At 31.9% G+C, this 27,501-nt stretch overlaps 1 protein-coding gene across 1 annotated transcript in view; it reads right to left on the bottom strand.

Annotated features, from left to right (window-relative positions):
* Positions 1-3,548: 3,548 nt before the first annotated feature.
* The window catches only part of LOC129233737 (DNA repair protein complementing XP-A cells homolog), a 41,618-nt gene continuing 17,665 nt past the window's right edge, over positions 3,549-27,501 (bottom strand). The window contains exons 2-5 of the mRNA XM_054867713.1: positions 25,533-25,760; positions 15,592-15,754; positions 12,969-13,086; positions 3,549-3,977 (exon numbers count right to left, since the gene is read on the bottom strand). Of these exons, the coding sequence (XP_054723688.1) occupies positions 3,826-3,977; positions 12,969-13,086; positions 15,592-15,754; positions 25,533-25,760 (661 nt within the window). The 3' untranslated portion in view covers positions 3,549-3,825. The remainder of the gene's footprint in view (positions 3,978-12,968; positions 13,087-15,591; positions 15,755-25,532; positions 25,761-27,501) is intronic.

Below are 27,501 nucleotides of genomic sequence, written 5' to 3'. Positions count from 1 at the left end.
ACACACGAACCCACATTCCGCACAATCGAAACCAAAACAATCGAAATTGAGCCAACTCCACGAAGTTCCGTTAAAAGAAAAGAAAAATCGCGCGTGTGAAGACTTAAAACGGTAGTTAGCCGGCGAGTCCTTCCTAGAACATCATCAAAACCTACACAGCGCATGCGCTCATCATGATCGCACAAGTTTAGTGAAGACTGGGGACTTGCGCAAGAGCTGCATGTGCACAGAATTGGAACTGCGCAGGCGGGGATCGAAAGTCGAAAGGACGAAAGTTTCGCGCTCCGCTCAGGAAGAAACACGGAAGGAAAGATAAAATGGCGCCTGCGCGGAGCTCGCAGAAAAGGCAGTAGCTAAAAATAGGGGGAAAATGAAAAAAAAAATATATGTGGGAAGTGGAAACTGAAAATATAGGAAAATATAGGAATTATAGGAAAATAGGAAGTTTTTCAGAAATATAGGAAAATATAGGAATATAGGAACGCTGCAATGCCTGAATCCAGGCGCTGGCTGTCCGAAAGGGTCTGAAGAATGTCCGCTGCATCACCTCTCAGGGATGCTGCAAGATGGCAGGCCTTGGTAGCAGAGTCCCATCCGTTCGCTTCCGCCACTATCATGAATTGAGTTTTGTAAACCTGCCACGAAGTTTTCCCATCAAATGTGGCAAGTTTAATGGACGGTCGAGCAACCGATGAGGGCCAACGATGCCAAACTGTACAGAGCTGCTTTCCGCGGTCACCAATCTCCTTTCCATGTTTTTAATTTTCTCATCCACATGATTTTCAACTGTTGCGATACGTACTGTTTCAAAATTTTTATCAAAAGCATCAACTCGATGCTCTATCTCATTAAATTTATTTTCCATCAGTCTTTACCGATGTAAGGTCGTTTTTAATTTCCTCTTGGTTAGAAGCTAAATCATTTTTCAGCACCATTAAATCACTTTTCCATTGTTCTTGATTAGCCGCCAATTCATTTTTCAATTGTTCTTGATTAGCCGCCATATCATTTTTTAATTGTTCTCGATTAGCCGCCATTTCATTTTTTAATTGTTCTTGATTAGCCGCCATATCACTCTTCACCGAGTTGATTGCGTCAAGAAGTTGTTTTAATTGTTCATACATTGTGCGAGTAATCACCATAAAAATAAATTCAATAAGTTTTTATGAAAAAATGTCCAAAGTCACACTTACTCCAAGAAAGTCCTAAAGTAGCCCCACATATTGCGCCAATTGTAACGGATCCGGTGCGACTTCCAACGTTCTTGAAAGGACGACACAGTTCTTGATTAAAAATACAGGAAATTTATTTACACTATGTACAGGAAAGATCGTCAACAACTGCTAAATTAATCATCAGCAATTAAGCAAATATCACACAACACCGTAAACTCAACGGTTACACACGTATTTACTCCCAAATACGAAAAACAACACAGCAAAATGCCTCGTAATAAACAGAGCTAATACACTCTCAGTACAAATTCTCAATCGAAACTGAACTCTTTATCATGCATAACGCTTTTTATACACACCAAAAGAGAACTCTCAAATATTCCACAAGATTCCAAATGCTTCTTAAAAATAGTAGACCGTTATTTTAGTAACAGTATTTTTAAATGGTAAATACTGCATGGGCGGATCCAGAAGTTGTTCAAGTAGGGGGCGGTTGATCTTTTAGCTTATCTCTATCACGCATCTAATTTACACATGCTGTGTGGTTGGGGGATGGGTCACCCCACAATTCTTATCTGAGACAGCTAAAATATAGAGATTTATCCAAAGAGGTCCCTGAGCCTATTTTTTTCATTTTCCCATTGAAAGAGTTGTTCTAAAATTGCTATTTCGAACTTCAGTTTCATAGTAATTCTTGGGGGGAATATTTCAAAACCTCCTCCCCATAACATGAGAGAAGGTCGTCTAAAACTGCTTTTTAAGAACTTCAGTTTCGAAAATTTACCGAACAAAAGTCACTAAACCCATTTTCCACCCTAACACTGCCAGAAGTGTCAACAATCGCATCATTAAAACTTAAATTTTGCAAAATATCCGGGAAAAGGCCTTAATATCCTCTTTCCTAAATGTCGTCAAAGAAGGACTACACTTGCGTTTTAGAACTTCAATTTGGAAAAATTGCTCATGCAGGGACCCTCAAGGGAGGGGCGATCGCCCAAATCGCCCCTCCCTTGTATCCCTCCTTTGTACCCATCAGTAACTGATTCAAACTGATGATCAGTTTGAATTAAAAAAAAAAAACAGCTTCAATGCAATGATTTTAAAATGAATTTTTACGTAACATTTCAAGGAAAAAATTTTCTGTAATTGTTCAAGTATCATAATTGCGACATTAATACAAAACAATTTTCAAAAACCCAATGAAAAAAACCCCCACCAATATAGATTAAGAAAAGGATAAAATTTGCACTGATGTTAACTAAGATATAAGTAGCAATTTAATTTCAAAATCAGATGCAAATCCAGAGGTTAAATGTCGCTCATCCGTTTTTTAGAGTGTAACTGAAATTGTTTGAAACATAAAATAAATAGAACAATAAAAAGGAATTCCCTTGTTTCTGTCGTCATGGTTGCAAATGTATTTACAGTGACATTGCCTGATGTCACGAAACTCCAGTTCCCTCATTGGTTCTTCTGTAACTTGCCAAAAAATTATAGAGGCAATTTTTTTCTAGCAGAGGAAAAAATTTGCCCCTATAGGAGCAACTGAGAATTTCAATAGCACATGAGTATTTTGGTGCAGTCGTTGGGGGGAAGTGAGTAGAAAAACCGGTTCCAGATAGCGTTGACAGTTGCTTTTGCGGTTGCGATGACCTGAAATTTCTCTCGTGTGATGTCCCCTTTAGATAACTACACTTTTGAGAAAAATTGATGAAAATAATAAAAAACAATCACAAAATCCAGATCGGTAAAAAAAGTTTTAACAAGTGAAATAAAATCATGCTTGAATGTTGTCAACTTTCAAAGACAAAACAATGGGCTCCAGATCCTAAGATTAAATCACCGCAATTTTTTTTTGAAATAAGGGAAATATTCAACCTAGGCAACTTAAAACCTCCGATATCTGGTCGAGTTTGTCTGTGAACCAGTGCTGGTTGGCTGGACCAGCGCTAGAGAATCTCTACTCAAGAGTTCTTTCAAGGAAAGGATTGATGAAGAAACCTCAATATAAAGTTCTCAGAAAAGGTCAATGCGGGATAATACCGGAAAAAGAGAGTTTACAAGAAAGATAAGTGGAGGTAATTGTAACGTGTATCCAACAAAAGTTGGATGACTTTACAGTCGTAGTTCATGCCTCTCTGCATTGAGAAAGGGGTTCGTTAAAACCCCAAAACATATGTCTGCAACTTTTTTGCAAACTTGTTTTTTTTAATAGTTTTTCTTACTGTTACTATGTCTCACATTTTGTTTTTGTAATTAAAATGAAGAATACTGATTCAGCTTTACAAAATTAAGTATGTTAATAAAAAAAGGAAGCTATTTTTGTATATTAACAAAAATTTATTAAGAGATTTTACATACATTGCACCACACTGTTTTACTGGTCCCTTAAAAGGTGACAAAACATGAAAATTTGAGTAAAAAGATGACAATATAAAAGTTAAATTTTACATAAATTTCAATCATGCTCATTATATACAATCACTATTATACAGAAAAAAATTTGTTCAATAAAAGTGACAAATCTGATGATATCAATGAGGACCAGCTATGCATTAACTACCTTTTAAATTAAAACATGTCATTAAAAAAAAAAAAAAAAACAGGGTATGAATGGAACATAATAAGAAATATCTATCATAAAAATATTCTACATTTTTTCAAACTCAACTGTATGACCACACGAAGAACACGTTTTAATATACACATCCTCCTCCTCATCGTACTCTTCAGGACCATACGTATGATTGTGTGAGGTATCGTTCTTTCTATATAAACTGCTCCTCACTTCCATTCTTAAAGCTATATAGAAAAACAATAAAGAGAAATTATGCATGTTTAATTTAGCTTACATAAGAAAGTAAAAGTTTAAACAAGCTAAAATGTTTTGAAATAATGGTAAGAGTGTAGAATAGCGGCACATTAGCACTTGTTTACATTTTACTTAGGCATTTTTTTGAGCAATCAGGATTGCTTATTGCTTTCATTTGACTGTCCTTGACGTTACGGTTCCTTTTTCAGCTTGGACCAGGGCTGCAGCACCACCGTCCACCAGCGGCGGCGCGGCTGGTCCTGAGCACTGTCCCCCGGAATTCACTTTTGCTGGACGGTGGCGTCCATGTCCTACACATACATGCTCATACACAGTCGCCTACGCGCGCCCGCCTTTACACACACACACACACGCCTACATGCACACTCGTAAGCCTACACACACACACACGCACACAACTATATACACGTAAGTACCCAGGAGGAGGGACATGCTTCGGCGGGGGAGTCATTGCTAGAAACAATAACTCTAACCAGTAGAGTCTTGTCGCAACTCGTGATTGCGAAAAACATAATTTGAATTCAAAGTTTCGGAATTCAAATTACAGTTAATTTTTTTTTTAATTTCATGATCTGCTTATTTGGCAGACTATTTCACAGGTAATGGAGCTTTTAATCTTGTTTAATGTTTTATTTCATTTAAAAGTGACTTAAAAAGAGAAAATAATGAGAGATATTGTAAAAAGGTAAAAATAAGTAGTAGTAATAAAAAAGTACCAAATAAGTAGTTCCCGTGTAACTTTGACTGAAGATGGCCACAAATAAAGGGTGTCCCAAAATTAATGCAAAATTTGAATTTGCCGCCATTTTTGCAATAAATTGTGGGCAATCTTGAAAAAAGAACAATTTGGCAGCTGAGGGTCTAGGGTTATTACAAATGGAGCGTTTTCGATTCTATAATGCGTTTTCATTATCGAACAATTATTTGAAAAATAATGAAAGTTTGGGCGGGTCAAGCAGTTTATTGTTATTGGCGCTCGATATCGCAATTAGGTAATGCGCAGGTGGTTGTGGGATTGCTGACATAGATGTTTGATTTCAAATAACCCCATAGGGAGAAGTCTAATGATGTAAAATCACACGATCTAGGGTACAATTCATATCACCGAAACAAGAGAGTACACGAACAGGAAATTCCTCATGCAGTGATTGAATTGTTTCGCTGGCTGTATAATAGCATAACACTCCATTTTTACTAACCCTAATCTCCCAGCTGTCAAATTGTTCTTTTTCCGTGGCTGCCAACAATTCACAGCAAAAATTGTGGCAAATTCAAATCTTGCGTTAATTTTGGAACACCCTTTACTATAGTTGCCATACATTTCTAAAAATGTCACCAACTCTAAAATATCTAGTTTCCCATAGCAATATATCTATAAATTGCCAATGTTCCCCTAAGCTATACTTTAGCCAAAATAACAATAATAAGTGACTAGCGATGTAAAATTTCCCGAAATTTGGAAGTGGTTGAAAAAAAAAAGTTTTTTTTTTTCAGTTTTATTTTGGAAATATTGATTTTTTTATGAATAAAAGTAGGGTTTCTCAATAGCTCTTTTTTTCTCGGAACATACAAACGGTTAAGCATTAAAATAGATATAAAATTCAGACATCTTTTTCTGCTTGACAGAAATACGCATAAAGGTAAGTCAAATTATAAAAACTTTTTGTTTTGTATTCGAAAGCTTTCTTGGTCAAACACCAGAAATAAGTCAAATCGTCATTCAACCAATAATATTGGGTAAGGTGTGTCTGATCAAAACAATTACATTTTCTATTTTAGATTGCCTTTGAAACTTGAAATAATAATAGTAATTATTGACTTCCAAACATAGATGGACATTGTTTGAAAGGAAAATAAGTATGATTTAACTTCCTTGCAACTTGCAATGTAACTTTACTCTCTCAAAATGAAAGCTATTGAGTTTTGATTTTTTCCTATCCAGAAAAGTCGAAATACAATGTGAATTTATAATTAAAAAAAAATTTGTATTTTTTCAAATTTTTCAAATTTAAGTTTAAGTTTTGTTTAATGTTATGAAACAGTTAAGTTTTGTTCAGTGCTATGTAAAAGTTAATAATTAAGTAGATTCAAATTAATAAGAACTAGTATTGTGTTTAAGGTATGTTTGTGATAAAATTGCCCAATACATTTTTTTGTGGTCTAAATAAACTTGGATTTCCAAATGTATGGGAAAAAAACCTCTTCAAGTGCCTACAATTGTTCCACTAAAGCAAACAACCTTTCCCTAATGCTATACTTGATCCTCGAGAATAAAGGTAAGTTTTGGTTACAATTTTGATGAATTGAAATGACTTACGTATTGATTACTGAAGAATTTTTAACTGCAAAAAAGTTTCATATAATTTGAACAACAGCGACCCGTGCCGACGTGCCTGAAAGTGTGAACCAACACTGTAGACTGTACTAGACCGAATTAAAAAAAAATTCTTTTGGGAAATTTGAAACTTCATGTTGAGATAAAAAACGTTGCCTCTATATTCCCACATGTACCACAAAAATATTTATCCAAATCAAAAAATATTTGTCTAAAATTTGTAATTTTCTTCTAAATATTGATTTTTTTTCTCTATATATATATTTTTAATGTAAGCTAAATTTTAAGAAGCTATCAAGCTGAAAAATATAAACAGTAAAATCGATAATTAGCGTTAAATAGCAATACTTGTTCTCTTGCTATATTTAAGTCTCCCACATGATACTCAAAATATGGATTTTTTCAATTTTTAGTTAAATTTTTCGTTTTATGTATACAGTGAAGCACCGTTTATACGTTTTTGAAGGGACTGTATGAAAAAAGCATACAAATGAAAAAAATATAATAGGTATAGGTTAATGCGTATTAGACTTTGCAGGGACCAATTTAAAAAACATATAATTGGTAAAAACGTATAAAAGAGAAAGGTATAAACGGTGCTTCACTGTATTTTATTTTTTATCATTAATTTGCAAATGCTGATTTCAAAATGTGTTCGCTAATATTTTTTGAACTTGATATTTTATTTAAATGTAATTCACATTTTTTAACACGTAAATAAAAAATAATCACTTTTTTGAAGAAAATTCTAAATTTTAGGCCTCCTGCTGGACACCTAAATATTTTTTAATTCGGATAAATATTTTTTGGGACTATAGGGGTAACTTTTTATCAACATGAAATTTCAAACTTCCAAAAATTTTTTTTTTTAATTCGGTCTAGTATACAGAATACAGGTCAGGCTCAAGTCAGCACTCTGCTTGCCATTGTTTAAATTATATGAAACTTTTTTTCACGATTGTTTTGACCGAAAAGGGAAAATATAAGAAGGGGTGTGCAACTTGACAAACTAACTTTCGTTTATTTTTTGTTGTGTGTGGGGGGGGAGGGGGGGGGGGGAACACTAGGGTGGTTCAAAAATACATGTAAAAAAAAAGGTCTCTTAGATACCAGGATACCCCTCAATATTTTTAGACTTGTGGATAGCAATGTACTAGAAGAATTTTAGCTACCTATTTCAACTGAAAGAGGGTGCTCAACCCCCTCCCCTAAACTTTATCAGTATGGGGAGGTAGGCTAAAAAAATACATTGAAATGAAAAAACAACAATACATATTATAATATATTTGAGTATTATGCATATACATTGCAAAATATTTACAAAAAAAAAAAGATGGGAAAATTAATTTTTCTTAATTTGGCACATTTTCTACGCTACGGCTAATGTTAAATTGACAGATCAATGAGCACCGTCTTAAAATTTGAGTAAGAAACTCCATACCAATAGTATTTTACAGCATAATACTATTGGTAAGTCTAAAAAAATAAGGGGTGTCCTGGACTCTAGTTGAAAAATAAATTTTTTGAGCCACCCTAATATAGCATATATACTCTTACGTCTAACAGTTCTTCTAATTGATATTATTGAGAAAATTTAAAATGTATTAAATGTTTTTTGATCTATATGCAAATTATATTATCATGCAACAACTTGCATTATCAAAAATAAGACTGTATTTTAACATACAAGAAGATAGTGGGGGGAGAAGGAAATAGATTCAGAATTTAAGATTGAGAAATTTCTAATTTTGTCACTTTTTGCTAAAAATTTCAATTAAAACCTCCTGAAAAGTTGAAGAAATTCAAATTTTCAATTTTTCCGGATTGGAAATAAACCCCTTTGGGAAAAAAATGGTTTTTTTCCAGAAATTTTCCAGTTTTTTTTTCCGGACTGATTTTATCTCTATAAATAACCAAATTGTAACTAAGTCCTTACCTGAACTGTCCCAAAAATATAGACACAAGCATAAAAGGCAATCCTTACTAATATTATAAATGTGAAAGTGACTTTGTTTGTAATTCTTTCATGCCTCAACTACTCAACCGATCATCATGAAATTTTGTATGCACATTGTCAGGGGTGCAGAATAGAACATAAGCTACATTTCATTTAAAAAAAAAAAAAAAAAAAGATTTTCATTCTAATTTTATAGAAAATTTTTTTAATTTGGAGTATTTCATCAAAAAAAGTCACATTTTTGCAGCATTTTATAGCCCTTAATAATTGCACAATATGAACTTTATTTGAAGTTTGAGGGATAATTAGAACATCCATAATTCTTCATTTTAAGTTGATTTCATATTCTAAAACAAGGCTTATCTTTATTTTTAAAGCATCATCTGTGGCTTCTGTTTATGGAATTAAAATTAAATAAAGTTGAATTACTGATTCCTAGCAGATGTTATTTTTGTGAAAAGAAAAAAAAAGGAAACAAACATAAAGAATTTTTTCTAAAAAGGAGTTATCTTTTTCAAAAAATATCGTCCGTTTTGTAATCATAGTTATTTATGGAAAAATGAGTGAACTTTTTAAAAATATTCAAAAAGAATAATGGATTTAGCTTTCATGTTTTTTTTTTAAAACATCGATTGCATTTTCTGCAGTTTTAATAGCTTTTATGGACCACAATAGATTGGCAAAATTCTGTTAAGTTGATGTACTTTAGTTATAGAATTACTTTTCGCTTAAGTATTTAAAAATTTTCTGAAATTTTCAGAACATAATTTATTAATACATGCAAATTCATCTAACTAAAAATAATTATTTCAATGGCCATGTCGAAGTGATCACGCCTGATGTGGGTTAATATATAAAAATGGCTGATGTTTTGGAATTAAAAAAAAATATATAAAATTTAAAGGCAGAAAACTGCTTTTATCTACACATTGACAGGAAATTTTACATTTTTTTTTTGCCTGATTGCTGGACATATGCGGCACTTGACAAAACTTTTATTTTTGAGGTAGACCACCTAATGCAGCTAGTTCACAATAAAAATAAGAATGTGTGGATTTATTTCATTTTATAATAAACAGTACATGAAACATGAGTTAGTGGTAATTTATTTAAAGAATATATATATATATATATATATATATATATATATATATATATATATATATATATATATATATATATATATAATGCGGTGAATTTATTAATAAAAACCAAATGTAGGGAACTCAAAAAAAATATAGACTCCTTTTAATTTAAAAATTATATTTAAGGTTGAGAAACACAGTAAATTTGTTAATATTTAATTTTGTGTCTATTACCTTTAATTACTTCAATCATGCGATTTTCCATAGAAAGTATCAAGTTTTGTGTTACCTATGGGTAGTGTTCATACCATGCTGCTTACTCAATCACTGCTTGGACAACTTGGTCGGAAAATGTTAGCTCCCATTTTCATATAATTTTTGTGCTAGATATTCCCAAACATTTTTCACTGGATGTAAGTCTTAATTAAATGGTGGCCAGTCCATCAGGGTTGGTAAAAAAACCGTTTTTTTTTTTTTTCAAAAAAAAAAAAAATAAATAAATAATTTTTTTTTTTTTTGGTTTAAACCGTTTTTTTTTTTTTTTGGTTTAAATACTATTTGCGAGAAAAACAATTAATTTTCAGAAGGTAATTAAGGTTCCATGTAATTAACAGTTATTCAATAGTCACATTATACCTAATTTCTTGATTAATTAAAGAGATTAAAAGTTATATTTTTAAGCATAATCTTTTCAAAAGGACAATTTTCATATTTTTTCTTTCTGATCTTACATAACGCTGATTTTTATATACACAATGTGGCAAATATTGAAGTAAAGCAAAATGTACAACAGTACATGATTGAACAGTCAAAAAATCGATTGCTGTGGTACTGACAAAGTTTTAAAAAAAAAGTGCTGCTCTATATTCGACTCCAATCTTATTTTGGAAAGACTTGGAAAAGATATCGACTATTGCTGAAACAAAGAACCAAATCCAAAATACAAAAATTGGCGTAACATGGCTTAAATTACAGCTTATTTACTGGCATACATGTTACATCCAGCATTGAAGTTTAAAAAATATTAAATGCAAACTCTTTAGAACAAATAAATGTGTAGCAAATTCTATTCCAAGAAATTTTTTTTGCCAAAAACATTATATCTTCTGCAACAGTGACTGAGTGGTGGAAAAGCTAGAAAAAGAATTTGAAAAATGCAATGCAACCGTCTTTTAAAGTCTTCAACATTACTAAAACCAGCTTCGGAAAAGTGCAGTGCATATATTTTCATCATTTAGATATCATTCATAACTCAAAAATTGATTAGGCTCTGGAAAAGCTTCAAAACTTGCTTTTTGTTCAAAGTACTAAATAACATAAAAATAATATTAATTTATAACGTAAAAGTTGCTATGTATTTATGCATATGTTATTGTGGTGTGAAGTTGATTTTACGTAATTGTAAAAAGATTTATACACATATTTCTGAAATGAGTTGAATACATTACATATACAGGGTGTCCGAAAAGTCCTCGACACATAACAATGGTATTTCAGGTTAAATGTGTCAAGGACTTTTCGGACACCCTGTATATTTATTTATAAATGTAATTTTACAGTTTTGTTTGTAACAGATTAAAAATATTTTGCTTTAAACCAAAAGAACCGTTGTTTTCTCCAATAGTCTTTAGAAAAAATTCATTTAGTTGAAAGCCTTGAATAAAAAGACTAGCTTTGAAGCTTTTTCCAATCCTAATTTGTTTCTTATTCAATATGTGTGGGAAAATAAATGTAAACCTGTAAAATGGATTTTTTAAGGCTTTTAAAAAAAAAAAAACAATTGGTTTAAACCAAACAACCCTGCAGTCCATGACGTTGATATTATTTGACTTGAATCACATATTTATTGAGTTAGACCAGCGGTTCCCAACCTTTTTAGTTATGCGGCCGATCAGTTTTGAAGAAAATACCATTGAGGCCCAACTACTATATATTACTTCCACAGCCAAAACTATCTTTCTGGATGGTTGGGGGGTGGCATCTGCTCATAACTGTAGCATAAATAATATGCCTTATTAGGACTGAAATCGTTAAAAACAAGAGTTCTGGCGATGTTAATCCCCTTCTGCCATCATTCTGTACCACTGATATAAATATACAGAGCGTTTGAAAAAGATCTCACGTATTTTGAAATGACATAACAGCGAAACCGTGTGAGATAGAAGCGTGAAACAAGTTGTATGTTGCACCAGCGCTCTGGAATTTTTTAGTACACCGGTTTTCAAAAGTAGTTCAAACTCAGAGAGCGCTGTAGATGTTTTATAATTGTTGTATGAGAAAGAACTCTCCTAAGCAAAACCCTATAAGATAGAAAGGTGAAACCAGTGGAATTGTTGCACCAGTAGGTCTTGAATTTTTTATATACCAGTTTTAAAAAATAGTTCGAAAATTGGACATTGGAGCGCGCTGAGTCAAGTGTTTCAAACACCCTGTTCTGTGCCAGAACAATTTTTAAAATAATTTTTAAGGAAGAATTTTTACTGGTTTGTCATGCCAGTTCAGCAAAGGAGGGGTATTTATAACTTGAAACTTGAAGCTAGTACTAGTTTCTTTGGCGATTTTCTTTAGATTTCATCTTTAAGTATAGAGGAAAAAAGAAATGTTAAAAATCTTAATACTAAAGTTCCTTATTGGCAAAGAAACTAGGGCGAGCTTTTGAGTGACAGTGCATGTAATATGTAATTTTTCGCAAATACGGAAATCAAGACCCCAAGATTAATCTTGGTTCAGATTCTCGACTAGTGTCCACGGCCCAGTAGCATACTGTTTGCGGCCCACTGGATGGGAACCGCTGAGTTAGAAGCGTAAATAGGTGCTTTGTTTTCAAGTCTTTAAAGTACTTGAAAGATTTTAAGGATATAAAAGTATTGAAATCTCAAACACAGCATGGAAATTTTTTGCAAAGTTATATTCATTCTTTCCAAATTTAGAGGAAATTCCCTTTTTGAGAAAATTAATCATTTTTGGCACAGATTTAAACACTACTGCATGAGAAAATTCCAATAAAATAAGTATTTTTTATAATAAATAAAAATCAGGAATATCAAGGCAAAATGCTAAAAATCAAGACAAATCAGGAAAAAATATTTTTTATTAATAATATCAGGGCAACTACAAAGTCTGTAGGCCATAAATTTTTCATATGTTTTGAATGTTTTTATATAGTAATTTTTTACTGGTGTTTCAAACTCACACCTGTTTAAACAATCAGCAACTCAATTAATCTTTTGGAAACCTCAGTTTTATTTTTGCTAACAAGCTTGATACAATCAATAGTTATTAGTCTTCACAAGCAGTGCAAAATAACAAACATAAAAATACTATCCAAACTAAATTGCTGCTTAGACATTTTTCTTGACAGAATACATAAATGTGATTGCTCAAAAACAAAAAAATATTGAATGTTTTTTGTGGATTTTTGCGAAACTGAAGATTGAAAATCCTGCAATTTCACTATTTAACTGAATATGGTTTTAATTTATTGATATTTCAACTCTAGGGAAGCAAACAAAAACTAAATCAGAATGTTCTCAAATGCTATATAGTAAACATGCAGAGATTTTAATATTCACAAAAGTATTACCTTTAACCTTTTTATCGTAAGCTTTCTTCTTCCGTTTAAGAGTAGCTTCTTCTCTTTGTTCTTTCATTTCTTCAATTTTATCTTCAGTTCCAAAAACTTCCAAAGCACGTTTTTCAACCTACTTAAACGTTTACAGAATCACTATTATAGCACACAATATACTAAAATTTGAATTTTACTATTTTTAACTAGCACTCATTAAAATACTTTACAATAAGGTCATATTTACATGGTTATCACTCACAACACAATATTAACAGGGTTTAAGATAGCCCAATCAGTAAAGCTATCTTACTATCCGTAAGGTAAGGGAGCAGGCTTCTGGCTGAAGGGTCATAGGCTATCAACCAGCCTATGACCCTTCTACCCCGCCAACTACCAGCCAATCAAAAACCCTACATGCATGCCAATGATGATTGGTGCATATTAAATCTGTTGGGGTCAGAAAGTCCTCCAAGTTCACATAACAAATCAATACTTCTGTGGTGTTGCATCAGTGACTGCTTGGCTCCTGATTGATGTAAAAAAGATCTGCTTCAAGGGTGCCATCCAATTTGTAAAACCACCTCTGTGATAGGCACGAGGGTCCCTGGCATGTGAACTACTTGGCTCAAGTAAACTAATGAAATAGTGAGGAGTAATTTTAGGGGGGGGGGGGAGATACAAATTCTTAACTTCACAGCAGGGTTGGGGTTTGAACAAGACAGGTGGTTTTTCCCATCTGAAACTGTCTAAAAGAGTCCAAAAGTGCTTCAACAGTCCAAAAGTATACTAAAGCTACAGTCTAATCTAATCAATAAAAAGCTCAAGAAGTCTACTCTAATCAATAACAAGCTAAAGGAGTCTACTCTAATCAATAAAAAAACTAAAGGAGTCTAATCTAATCAATCAAAAACTAAAGGAGTCTCATCTAATCAATTTATATTTAATGCAACACAGTGAAGCACAGTTTATACGTTTCTGAAGGGATTGTATGCAAAAAGCGTATAAATGAAAACATGCATAATAGGTATACATTAATGTGTATACCTATTATTATGCTTTGCTGGGACCAATTAAGATGTATAATTGATAAAAACCTATACAAGAGACGTATAAAAGGTGCTTCACTGTATTTATAATGCTTAAATATGAATATTAATAAGTTTTAATTAATGAGTATTTGATTTTAAAAACTTTCTGAAATGTTCATTTAAAAACTACTAAAAAAATGCCAACAACTCTATTATCTAAAAACTTCCTATTGTAAGAGTTGGTAGGGTTGTAAAAATAAATTCACAACACTACCAAGAAATCTATTTTCAATTCCATTTATAACGCAAGGTGCAAAATAAATAAATGAATAAAAAAGCCATTTTCAAATGGTTTTTACATATAGTAAGTTTTACATGATGTTTTGACTAAAATTCATTTCCACTACAGTAAATTGATGGTTAAATGTAAGCACTTACATTTTTAAACTTGTGCAGTTTTATTTTCTAATTTCATATTTTTAATATAACACATTCTGGAACTACAATAAGCAAAAACTATTGTAGCTTGATATTTTTAGAAGCAAATTACTGGCATTTCCCTAAAGTAAATAAGTGGAAATTTAGTTTTAGATCATGAAATGGAACCATAGTCGTGTGAAGAAAATCTACACGAAGCTGTAGGAGAATCTCCAACAGATATATTTTTTTGTCAGTTGAAAATTGTCCTTTATTGCATTTAGGTCAATTATTGCGCTATATTTTTAACTTTCATTTGCACACATGCTTAAATATAGGAAAATTTAGCAACTATTTAAAAATAAACAAATGATTGAACTCATGCATACAAATTGAAAGTTTTAATCAAGATTTCAACTTCTATGTAATTAAATTAGAATCAGATGCCTAAATAAGTTATATATTTACACTTAAATGTTCACATTGAATAAAGGTTCAACATAAAGAATAACTTTGATATATTTTATTTTGTTTTTGATATTTACTCACAAAATACAATGTCTCTAAAACTATAATTTTGCACACTCTCAGACAGTTTTTAACATAAGGGTTTCGGACATTATGGTAGAAACCACGGTTTTTACCTTAGTGTCCAAAACCTTGACAACTTTGCTCTCTAAGAAAATGCCTGTGAAGCAATCAAGACCCATAACAAACTTTTATATACCATTACACTTATATACTTAGGTAAATTATATCATTATTTCAGAGACCTGTCTTTTTTTTTTTTTTTTCATTTTTAAGTTCTTTAAGAATAAAATGTTGTATTATACTGACTCATACTAAGTTTCAAAAATATTTTTAAATGTTTATTCAAAACTAAGCATTTAAAAATATTTCATTATTAATCACATTTAAACATTATTTTATTTCATGAATTTTAGGAAATTTGTAGTAAACAAAATGAGTCATGCATAGTACAGTTTAAAGAGGTTGTTGTTAGAAGAAATAAATGAAAATTTCAGTCTCAATACAGAAATATCATTGCTTTACATTTCAACTCAAATAACTTGAACAGGATAATGTAACTCAGTTGATTAAATTATGAAACTTAGGTATAATTGCCTGTTTGATTTTACTTCAAATATTTTTAAGAGCTGTTTGTAGACTAGAGTCAACAATAAAATGAATACCTGCAATCGGAGATATAATTTCATATTTCCATGAACATTGTGAGGATTTTTTTTCAAAATGAATTTTAAAGGAGGCTCTCTTTTGTCAAAGTCACAGTCTTTTAACAAATACTCCTTCTTGGCATCAGTTTTACTGATTAGACAGTGAGCATCTTCATTATCTCTAAAAACAGAATTTAAAATATGTAGAAACTTTGAGTCACAAAACTCACAGCATTTATTTAGAGCAGCGGTTCCCAACCTTTTTCTCTTTGCGAACCCCTTGGAACAGGCAAAAAAGTTCGCGAACCCCCTGATGTTGAAATTAGTAACATGTAAGAAACAATAAAAAAACAGCATGTTTGCTTTCCATTTTTTGCAGCATTTGATTGCAATAAACAAAAATATAATTGTAAAATATCATTAAGTGCAAACATTAATAAAAAGTTAAAACTACATCTACAAGAAAAATTATAAACAAGAAGTTTTATAAACCAACTATTTTTTTTAAGCATACTTTAAATTGGGGAAAAAATCCTTAATGCGATATTTGTGGCTGTTTGACGGAACAAAGAAACTGAAACTTTGGTTCAATGTCTGACAGTTTGAGTCTTAAATCAGGCTCTGCATCAGGGTGGCGACAGATCAGGGAAATCAGGGAGATCAGGGAAAAGTCAGGGAACTTTATCACTCAGGGAAAAATCAGGGAAATATCAGGGAATTTTGAAAAAATAACAAATTCAGGGAAAATTGATCAAATGAAGAAAAAAAAAATTTTCCTTGCAAAATGAAGCACTTTGATTTCCTACGAATTTTCCGCTAATTGTTTGTTTTAAAAAAAGTAAAATTAATGAGATGCGATTATACAGTGCCGCATATTTGTGTATCTTTTTTCTGTAAGGTCAAAGTATTTAATCCTAGGATGAGCTTCCTAAGATTGCTTCTGTGTATGTAAAGTTGTTTATTTTACCTAGCTTCAACTTTCGTTCCACGCATTCCATGCTACGTAAGATAAACAACCCTACAGGCAAAGAAGTCGTCATTAATGACTTTACTCCCTTGCCTTTACCCATTGTCTTGAAGTAATTAGCATACTGCTACCACAAGTGCAAGAAAAAATCTTTGTTTGGTAAATTAATTCTGAAGAAATCTTAAAAGTAATCACTTGGCGTTTTTAATTTAATTGCTAAAATTGAATTTTGACTCAAAATTATTTATTTTTTTTGGCATTCGCTGTCATTTCAGATTACAGGAAGGTTTTTTTTCCCCCAGACTTTAAAACTCTTTTATTTTAAAACCATATACATATGCATTTTGAAATTAGTAATTGTTTTTGCATTTCAAGGTGTTTTGTTACTAAAGTAGTCTTAAAATTTTTTTTCGACAGCTAATGAAATCATTTAAAATTGAATTGTGTACATAAGTAAATATTTTTATTATTTTTAGTAGTTAAAATGCTGTATTCAATCATTAAAAATAAAGTTCTTGATTAGAGAATAGCTCAATATGAATGGTTGTTGAAAGATTTCAATTTTTTAAACATAAATATGTATATTCTTCTGAGTGTAGGTAAAGGACAGTAACTGTACATTTTTCCTTTTTTTGCATTTTTGTCATCTATTGTACGTTATCTTTATTGTACATACTCGCTTATTTGGTTTCCGCTGAAAAAGAGGCGCGAAAAAAAAAAAACGTCCAATTCCAACATTTTCCTATTGTTAGTACTGAATCCACCACACATTTCTTCAAATATCTTGAAAACTAATTTCTGCAGATGTTGCCGTTTACCTGCACACGGCAATTTTATTTACGTAAGTAAAACTACACTACTTCTTTACATAAACTATCACTTGTTATTCTTGCAGTAACAATTATACTGCTTGAAAATTCAGTTCAAGATTATTTCCATTTAATTTTTTTAGTTTTATCATGATTAGATATGTCTTTAAGAGCGGTTTTAATAATTTCTTAGAATTCTTATGTTAACTGGTTCCTGGAAGTATTTCTTTTAGATTTCCTACAATATTTTTCTGTCGATAATTTAATATACTATTTTTACCAAAAAAAAAGGAGCATCTTTTCAAAATATATTTTTAATTAACAGCTTAACCCGTTTTAAACACTGCATTTTATTTAATTTGTAGCCTTTTCAGGTAGGGCAAAAAAAGGAAACCATTATCATTGGTAGCGTAAATCAGGGAAATTTGGTGAACTTAATCAGGGAAATCAGGGAAAAGTCAGGGAACTTTTTTTTCCAGTTCCTGTCGCCACCCTGTGCATTCAATCTGCTTCGGTATTTATCTTTGAGATAAGTATAGGAGGAAAATCCTTTCTCGCACAGATATGTTGTATACAAAATGGTAATAAAATTCGAATTGCTTTTTTGGACAAAACAGTATAGTCATTTCTTACACTGAGCCAGAAGTCAATTAACGAGAGCTCTTTAAAGGTAGTTTTCAATGAATTATCACAGGATAACTCGATGAGCATTTCCTTTTCAGGTAATGTCAGGGTGTTCTATAAGCATGGATTTCCTTCAAAAGGATTGCGTATCCAGTTGTTTGAGAGAGGGACGTTACGCCTATTAGGAAAATACTCGTCAAAAGTTAGTTCGAGATGTTGCAGATGTTCACATACATTTCTTTTAACCCTTTCATCAAGTTTCATTGAGTTTTCTGATAAAAAACTACTAAGAGAAGTGAAACAAGAAAACTCACCCATTTCCAGGCATTTGATTCAGAAATTCAATTTTTTTATCATATCTTCAATTTTATCATATACAACGAAAATATTAACAACTGCACCTTGCAAGGATAGATTTAATTCATTTAATTTTGAAAAGATGTCAGCTAAATATGCAAGCCTTTGCATCCAAAGAGGATCGAATATGCAAGTGGACAAGTGAAATGGATGATCAACAAAAAATGCTTGGACTTCTGACTTCAATTCAAATAAGCGTGTCAAAATTTTGCCACGGGAAAGCCATCTAACTTCTGTGTGAAGAAGTAAAGTAACATGAAGGCTTCCCAATTCCTCACAAAGCGCGTGAAATAGACGGCAGTTTGTGGCACGTGATTTTATGAAATTTACAATTTTTACCGCATCATTCAAAGTAGCGGATAATTCTGCGGGAATACGCTTACATGCTAATGCTTGTCTATGAGTGTAGCAATGAGTCCATTCAATTTTCTCGTTGATCTTCTTTACTCGCACCACAAAGCCAACAAATTTTCCTGTCATTGATTTTGCACCATCCGTGCACACACCCACACACAAAGACCAATCTATTCCATTTTCTTCAAAGTAACTGTTGACCAGTTCGAAAATTGCTTCTCCAGTTGTGTTGGTTTTCAAAGGTTTTGCAAATAGTACATCTTCTTTAATTGTATCGTTAAAAATATACCTAACATAGACAAGTAATATTGCAGCGTTTGCTACATCAGTCGACTCATCAAGCTGGATCGCAAAATTATTCTCTTTTATTCTATTCACAAGTTCTTTCTCCACATTACTTGCCAAATCAGTAATTCTGCGTGATACTGTGTTGTTTGATAGCGGAACCAGGTCAATTTTTTTTGCTGACTTTTCTCCCAGCATACACTTAACAATATCTTTAGCACACGGTCCAATTAAATTTTCTGCAATTGTATGTGGCTGTCCAGATTTTGCAATTCTATAACTGACTCGATATGAAGCTTCAAGGGCCATTTTACTATCTTCGTTGGATTCTAGCAGGAACGTAGAGACGCTACACTTTTTATTATATTCCAATTTTCTTTTAAAATATTCGATAGGTTTGTCCTTGTGTGTCGGATGCTTTGTTTCGAGGTGTCTTCTCAGAAGTGACGGTTTCAAACTGCTGTTCGCTAGAACTTCGTTGCAAAGAAGACAAAGCGGTCTAGGTTCAGACTCTTCTCTAGTAAAATAAAAGCCCATTTGTAAATAGTCACTGTCATATTTTCGCTTTTTTCCTTTTTTCTCCCCTAGTTCACTTTTCTGTTTAGTCGGGGGAGGCGGCAGTTCATTACAGCTATCTATTTCAATATCCTGTGTTGATTCGAAAGTTACTGCTGATGTTGAGGGTTGATCGATTGACTGCTTGTCCATTTGTCGCTCAACCAAACTACCAGTTTTCAACCATCGATCCATAACAGCAGAAAGTTATTAAATCATAAAAATTACCAACACGAGTATAACTTCACAAACAGAGTAGCAAGTTCACGTAGCAAAACCAATTGCAAACAAAATCACTTGTTTTCAAGCATCTCTAAAGTATCTCTAAATGCGTCTGTTAACAACTATTTCCCCAGAACTATGAGCATGCTGATGTTATATATTTTTGAAAACGAACAGATGGGTAAAATCCAGTAATAAATTTTAAGTTTGGAGCCTTTTGCTGTCATGTCTGCTATTCGATGACTGAATTCGACGGAAATTCCCGAGTTATATTTCAACCAGATTAGAAATAATACCCCTAAGATGCATTGTTTGAGAATTCTTTATTTTTTTCGACATATGTATATTATGTATATTGTTTGATTGACTCCACGCGATGGCGCCTTTTTAAGGTCATTGTGATCCCCGCCACAGCTTAATACAACGTTTCTGCATGGCGCCTCGCAATAAAGAAGGAAGGATATCTCTTTTTGTTGTCTATCGAAAAAAAATGAGAAAATTTCTTTTTAACCTAGATTATAAAACCGCTGAAAGATATTTTTTTTTTTTTTTGAGCTTAATAAAAGAGTCTGGCGTTTTTTCAAATTAAAAAAATTTTTTAGTAACTATTGTGCAAATTGAATATTTTATAATTTTTTACCAAACTAGGAAAAATCCGCCATTGCACCGAAATTTTCGCGAACCCCCTTCCTGCACCTCGCGAACCCCTGGGGGTTCGCGAACCACCGGTTGGGAACCTCTGATTTAGAGTGATCTCCAAAATGCAAATTTTAGCTGCGCTAGAACTATTTAACATGTACAAGAGACAGAAATTTTGGTGCAGGTTAAATATTTTAATATTCAGGGATAAATTTAAAAAGATATTAGCTGGATCATTCTTTTTCTCTAACAAAAATTTTCAGCGCAAATAATTTCTTCGGATCTCTTCTAGAGCATAAGCAACAATAACAACATAAAATTGATCATATAATAAAAAGCATCTTTTAAATTAAAAATTAACATTTTAACTTTCACAAAAGGAACTTAATTCTAAACTGCAATGGAGGGGTCTGGACCTAGAGGACATTCTTTTTTCTACACCAATAGTGATACGTTCCATGCAAATAATAAAATATGAATCTATTGTGGAATTGGGGCATTTAGTAACAAAAGGAGTAAGTAACAAAACAAATATTTGGAGATAACTAGAACAAATGATACGTACGTGAAACATCAATCTGTTTTGCATTGAGAGCAAAAAAGGGTAACCCTAACAGATTTTGCTGTTCCAAATGATTTAGGAAAATAAATTACATTAACTTTGCATGAAGTTTACTAAAAGTATACTTTTTTGTTACTTACACGCCCTTACACTTCATCAAGTTTTGTAATAATTGCATATTATACCAAATGTTAAAACTTCAACTATGTAACATACAAGCACAAAACTTAGAAAAATCAAAAATAAGATTCAAGCTTTTAAAACAGAAAATTATTCAGAAAAAATTGTCTCCAACTTTATCAGAAAACATTGATGTTTATCACTAGCGCAGCACATCATTCGAGTGAAGGGATTATAATAGATCTTACCTACATAGGCAATATACAGACCTTATCTATATAAAGACATTATCCATAAACTGCCACAATAGGATTGGCTGCATATATTAAAATCAAGGGCTATGGGGTAGCCCTTGATGGGGGTGCGACATTGATCTCGATATTTTGGAAACATTGATGTTTTTGTGAAAACATTGACATTTTACTTTAGATGTTTTTGTATTTTAATTGAAAATTATAAAGTTTCTCAGAGAGAAGCAACATCGATTGAAAAACATCAATGTTTCAAGATATCAATCTTCAAAAAAAAAAAAAAACGATGGTATCTATAAATTGACCCAAAACATTGAACTCTCGGAAACATCAACATCAATGTCATACCCCTTATACTACAGTTGGCTCTCTGTTTAACGACGCTCTATTTAACGACTTTCTCTACTTAACAATGGCTTTTCATGGTCCCAGATGGTCTGTTTTAGTTTTAAAAGCATTCTATTTAAGGACGATTTCTACTTAAGGACAATTTTTTGTGGTCCCTTGAAAGTCGTTAAACAGAGCGCCAACTCTATATACAAAAGGCATTAATAGCTGACTAAAGTAATGGAGTACTATAGTTCTCAAATACAGATCTCATTTTCACACATATGTTGCAAAATGATTCTTATTCAATTGCATTCATGATTTGAGGTGAAGTTCTTTTCAATATATTTGTCGGGTATGTATTCTTTTGTATTGCTTAAACTAACATATATGTAAAATTTATTATTGACTTTACTTAGACATTTCTGAAATAATAGCTATAATTCAACGAATTGACGCAATGCCAAAAAAATTCAGATCCACTAAGAAACACTTGTTAGAGATTATCATATACAGCGTTAGAAATTACTGCTCGTCCACTGGTCAGTGAAACCTGCCTCGGACCACCATAAAAAAATTATCAATGGTTCATGGGACCACCAACTGCTATCTATTTTTGATCACACTCTGCTGGAAAAAATCTAAAAGCATTAGCCTAGCCAACTATTTATTTGTCAAACCGTTGGTTGACTTCTTTTACAGTTAATTTTATTTTCAAAAGTTTTATCTAATTTTAAATCGCACATATACATTTTACTTGCACTTGGAGAGAAAAATAACGTCCCCAAAAAAATTAAAAATAGTCAAAGTTCACAAATTTTTGGTAGCTTATCTTAAGTGTTTAATGAAATTGGTTTTCAGACTATATACTTGGCTATTTGAGATTAGATTAAAATGTTTATTGCCAAACTTTTGCCAATTAAAAATTTTAAATTTTGAAACATTCAAGTATATTAAAAAATCCTCATCAGAAGAAAAATGTTTTATACTTGTTGGCTATCTGTTTTGCATTGTTATATTTTATACCATTTTGAACTATATTCGCAGTACAGTAATTTTGCAGTTAAGTGTTTTATCAATGAGCTAAAACTTATTAAATGTAATCATCATAAAGTGTAAGTAATTGTTTGGTACAAACATATTTAGTGTTTAATTTAAAGTGGACCAGTGATGTTGTTTGAGGACCAGTGCATGTTCACGTTGACTGGTAAAAGGGATCAGTGGAATCTTCTACTGATTTCTAGCGCTGAATGTAAATCTGTAGTGTAGTATAGTCAAAAATATATGTCATATATTGATAAAAAGATTGATGTTTTAAAACATCAACCATTTTATCACATGTTTTAAAACATTGATGCTTGAAAACATTGATGTTTTTTGGTTGATGTATCAATTCCACTGATGTTTTAACACTTTGAGGTCTAGGTTCGAGCGTCACTCGGGTTGCCGTTTCTGGTGAATTTAACTAAGCCCGAGATTCTCTTGTGGTCAAACTTTTACTCTCTTGGCTATAAAAATATGAGATATACATTCCTAGCCTTTTTAGATACTAGCTACGAACCTTTTACTTTCAAATAAGTAATATAGATGACAGAACCAAGCAGAAATAATTATATTAAATGTGATAGAATTGGGGGTTTAAGTTTGAGCTCATGATTTAAAATGTATCATACAAAAGCAAATTTTATTAAATAATGTTTATTTATAAATTAAACTTATTTTCAGATATTTGTTCAAGATTTAGGTAAGATTCTAATTTAGTCTATGTAAACTTTTATGGTTAAAAATTATGTTTTCCAATGTGTAACTTTTTTTTTGTTTCAAACATGCTTTTTTTGATAATTTTTTTTAATAAACATTGATTCTTAGTTCCTTAAAATAGTTCCTTCATTATGAAAGAAAACATCTTGAAGTAGGTAGTACAATAAAAATTACTAAAATACACTTCTTCCAAGAATTTTTAAAAAAATCATGCAAAGCGCCAAAAAACTCCAGTCTGGAGGGTGATATGTGGTCGAAATAGCTCAGACCTGAATCAATTTCTTACATCGATGTTTTGAAACAGCAATGTTTTACCATTGATGTTGCACCTCTACTATGGGGACTCCCAAATCCTACCTTTGTTACACTTCTGGCGATTACGATTTAGTCCCTAAAAAGAAGCTCCTTCATAGGAATATTTTCATCCAGATCGACACAGCATGGCAAGAATTCTAGGAATATTTGACATCTAATATTTTCAATAGATTTAATTATCATTGTAGAAAATATTTCATTAAGGAGCAAATCAACACTTTGGAAAAATTTCAATCCTTAACTGTAATATTTGTCTTTAATTTTAAAATTCTTTCATTTTTTCAATATACTAATACCAAAAGTCAAAAATTGCTCTAAATTGCAGTTACATTTGAATAATATTCTTAATTTGGTGAAAATATAGAATAAAATAGTTTTTCTAATATTTTAATGATTTGCTTACAAAAGTAAAATCAAAAAGAGGGAAAGAAAGTTTTTGTCTCTACTTACAGTTTTTATAACTTTCAGACTAAAATTGCTAAAGCATACAAGCTATTGTATTTTTTACTTAAGAAAATCTTCATAATAGGGTAATGACACCGATAACTGGCACTTTAAGAGTTAGTCCTTAAACTTACCTCTGTTTTCATTACTTTGAAAAAAAAAAAATTCAATGCAAATATTTTTGTATCAAAGAATGCACATCTGTGCATCTATTTAGTTCACTAAACGCAAAAATATTTGAATTGATAGTTATAAAAAAATATATAAAAATTTATCAAAATCATCAGTAATTGGCACCTGATACGCCAGTGTATGACACCTTGTGCTCCAGTGATTGGTACATGTTAATAGAACTGGAAAATCACTTCATTTTCACTTTTAGGTTACAAACAAATTTTATCATTGAAAGAAACATAATGTTAATTTAAAGTAGGTAATTTTACATAAATGAATGTTAAGTTGCTCATCCTGATGTTGAAAAAGTATTTTAGAGAAAAAAATACATGGAAAAAACGTGATACATGGAAAAAAATATCGAGATTATTGCTGTTTTATCAGTTGGTACATGCAATTTTGATTTTACCTATTATAACTCTTTCCACAGAAAAAGAAACATTAACCGAATGATTCTAAGGGACCATAAAAAAATGAAAAGATTCTCTACAGTCACAATATCCGACTGTGAAGGACAAACATATTTGTTTTTTATTGTTTCTCTTAAAAATTGAACAGTAGATTCTTTAGGATTCAAATCAATAGTAAAACCCATATAATATTGTTGCTGTAAAAGTATCAGAAATTAAACTAGTGATCCATTGTACAACACATTATTGTTTATAGGCACATGTGCCAATTACTGGGGTCTGCCAAAACTAAAGCACCATTAAATGGCATCCATCATTATTTTAAAACTCCAAAATGGGACAAAAATATACTTCTACCCACTCAAAGTAACACCTTTCAACTGAACAAAACTTTTGACAACCAAAATTTAAAATATATTTTAAGTCAGCTTTTAATGCATTGATGCGCATGCCTCCCTTAAGCCAGAGAAGAAGCTTTTGCAACAAAAATGGCTGATTTGACACAAGCCACAATGGATTTTCTTTCCTATGCACTGCTACTTTAGTAACATGAATTGAAGTTATAATCTTTAAAGTAAATGTACATTCAGTTGGTATACCGCCTTCTGCTTTTAAAAGATTAGATATCAATCTTATTTTAGGACATTTTTGTTGGAAGTGCCAATCACTGGTAACCTGCCTATTACTGGGGGTGTTATCCTATTAGGAATGTTTACAACCCAATTGTAAAACAGCGATATAACCATCCTCCCCATAAAATAACAAATGATTTGAAAGATTTACCTACAACTATCACAAACATCAAGATCAAAATGTTTTTGCAGAAATGAATCACTAAATTCTTCATTACATTCCAAGCATATCGGACGATCTCCAAAAATAAGAGGTGCAGGCGTACTTATTATTGGTCTTGCTTCTAAATTGGCATCAACATCTTCATCTTCTGCAAAAAAACCAGCCCCTGTATCACGAGGTAGGGCAACTGATCCAACTTCTTTTTGACTGACTGCCCTAAAGAATAATTCATGAAAAAGATAATAACACATTTTTTAAAAATAGCTATTTAAATCTACTTGAATGAGAGTTTGGTTAAATTGATTATCAGTGTGTAAATACAGGGTGATTCAAAAGTCCTTAGACAAACTTTAAGGGGATGTCAGGTATAACGAAACAAGTAACTTTTGCTATAGAGCAAGCAGAGGCGTGCACACGTGGGGTCATCAGCAGGGGTAGAAGTGACGGACTTGTCACATATAGGACATTTTCCACAAAAAATATAGGACAAATATAGGACACATTATATGAATATTTTTGCTATGAAAAAAGAAATAATACATATCATATATTATTCAGCTATTTGTATCAATGATTTTGTTTTAAAAAAACTTCAAACAAAATACCTTACATCTATAATGACTTTCCTGTAGTTGAAAGAATAATTTTTGAAAAAAGTGTACTTTACAGACTAAATAACTAACCAAAATTTGAACAAAGATAATTTTTATTTTTTCTTCCTCACTCATGACCCAAGTACTAATTCCACTGCTCTTAGATTTTATATCTAAACTGAACCCTTTACCACCACCCCACCCTTTGTATTAAGAACAAACAGAGCTCAGGAAGGATCCATCCGATGTTTTTCAGAGTTTTCTTTATGCTTGAATGTTTTAGCATGCTGCCTCAATTGCGAAAATCCACTATTGTTTATGGGCACTGAACAGTTGCAAAAATGGCAAAAAGCGGTAAAATCATCTTTTCCTTTAGTGCACCATGCACCAAAATTTGAAGAATTAATGTCCTCCTGGTTCAACAACTCCACACGAAATGTTGTTAAGCAATGCGATTTTGCCATTATAATTCCATTTATTACAACAAACTACATTTTAACATCATAAGGAATTAACCATTCCACGATCCCAAAATGCCACAAAAAGAAAAGATTGCAAAAAGAAAATTAGAACATTCCGATCAGAAAATGCACCGAGCACAAAAATATACCAACGAAAACAAAAACCATGATGGAAAACAAAACAAATGGTTGTTGCCCCCCCCCCCCTCCCAAATGCAAAATTCTAAAACCAACTATACCATACTATACTAAACCAGCACTAGTTCTCGAAACTCCACCCACTATAGAGTGACGTCACATTGCTGTAGCTGCCTGATGCAGAATTTAGTCATTTGAGTTTTTTAATTTGAAATTTGTTTGCGCAAGTACTTTCAGCGAAAAATCCGATGTCAGTAAGTTTATTTACAGTCCTTTTTAAAAGATATATATGGTATAAAACAGGAATATAGGAAATATAAGACATTTTTGAAAAATATAGGAAATATAGGACAATTTTGAGGCTTTTTTTGAAAATATAGGAAATATAGGATATATAGGACTACTTCGACCCCTGCATCAGGAGTACCCCCATTAGCTCAAAAAAAAAAAAAAGGAAAGAAAAGCAATGAGATTGAAAGTTTAGAGCACCATACTGTTTTGCTGTAATTTGCAGTCTGCTGAAATGGCTGAAAAATGAGACTGAGGTGGCTGTGGCTGACTGACAAGGAAGCTTCTCATAACCAGCTTTTGCATCATACACCCAGTCTTCATCATTTCTTTTTCAAGTATAAGCATTTCAGCAGTTATGTTGCATTAGTTTTTTTTTTATAAATATTTTCATAAAACGGTGCTGCAGAACTTATACTTCGCGAAATCAAGCCAAGTTCTAAATTTGAATGGGAGCTCTTTTTGACACCAGTCAAA

The sequence above is a fragment of the Uloborus diversus genome, unplaced genomic scaffold (genome assembly GCF_026930045.1).
Source record: "Uloborus diversus isolate 005 unplaced genomic scaffold, Udiv.v.3.1 scaffold_674, whole genome shotgun sequence".
Classification (NCBI taxonomy): Eukaryota; Metazoa; Arthropoda; class Arachnida; order Araneae; family Uloboridae; genus Uloborus; species Uloborus diversus.
The sequence above is the reverse complement of the archived record's forward strand: the minus strand, read 5'-3'. Positions and strand labels throughout refer to the sequence as shown.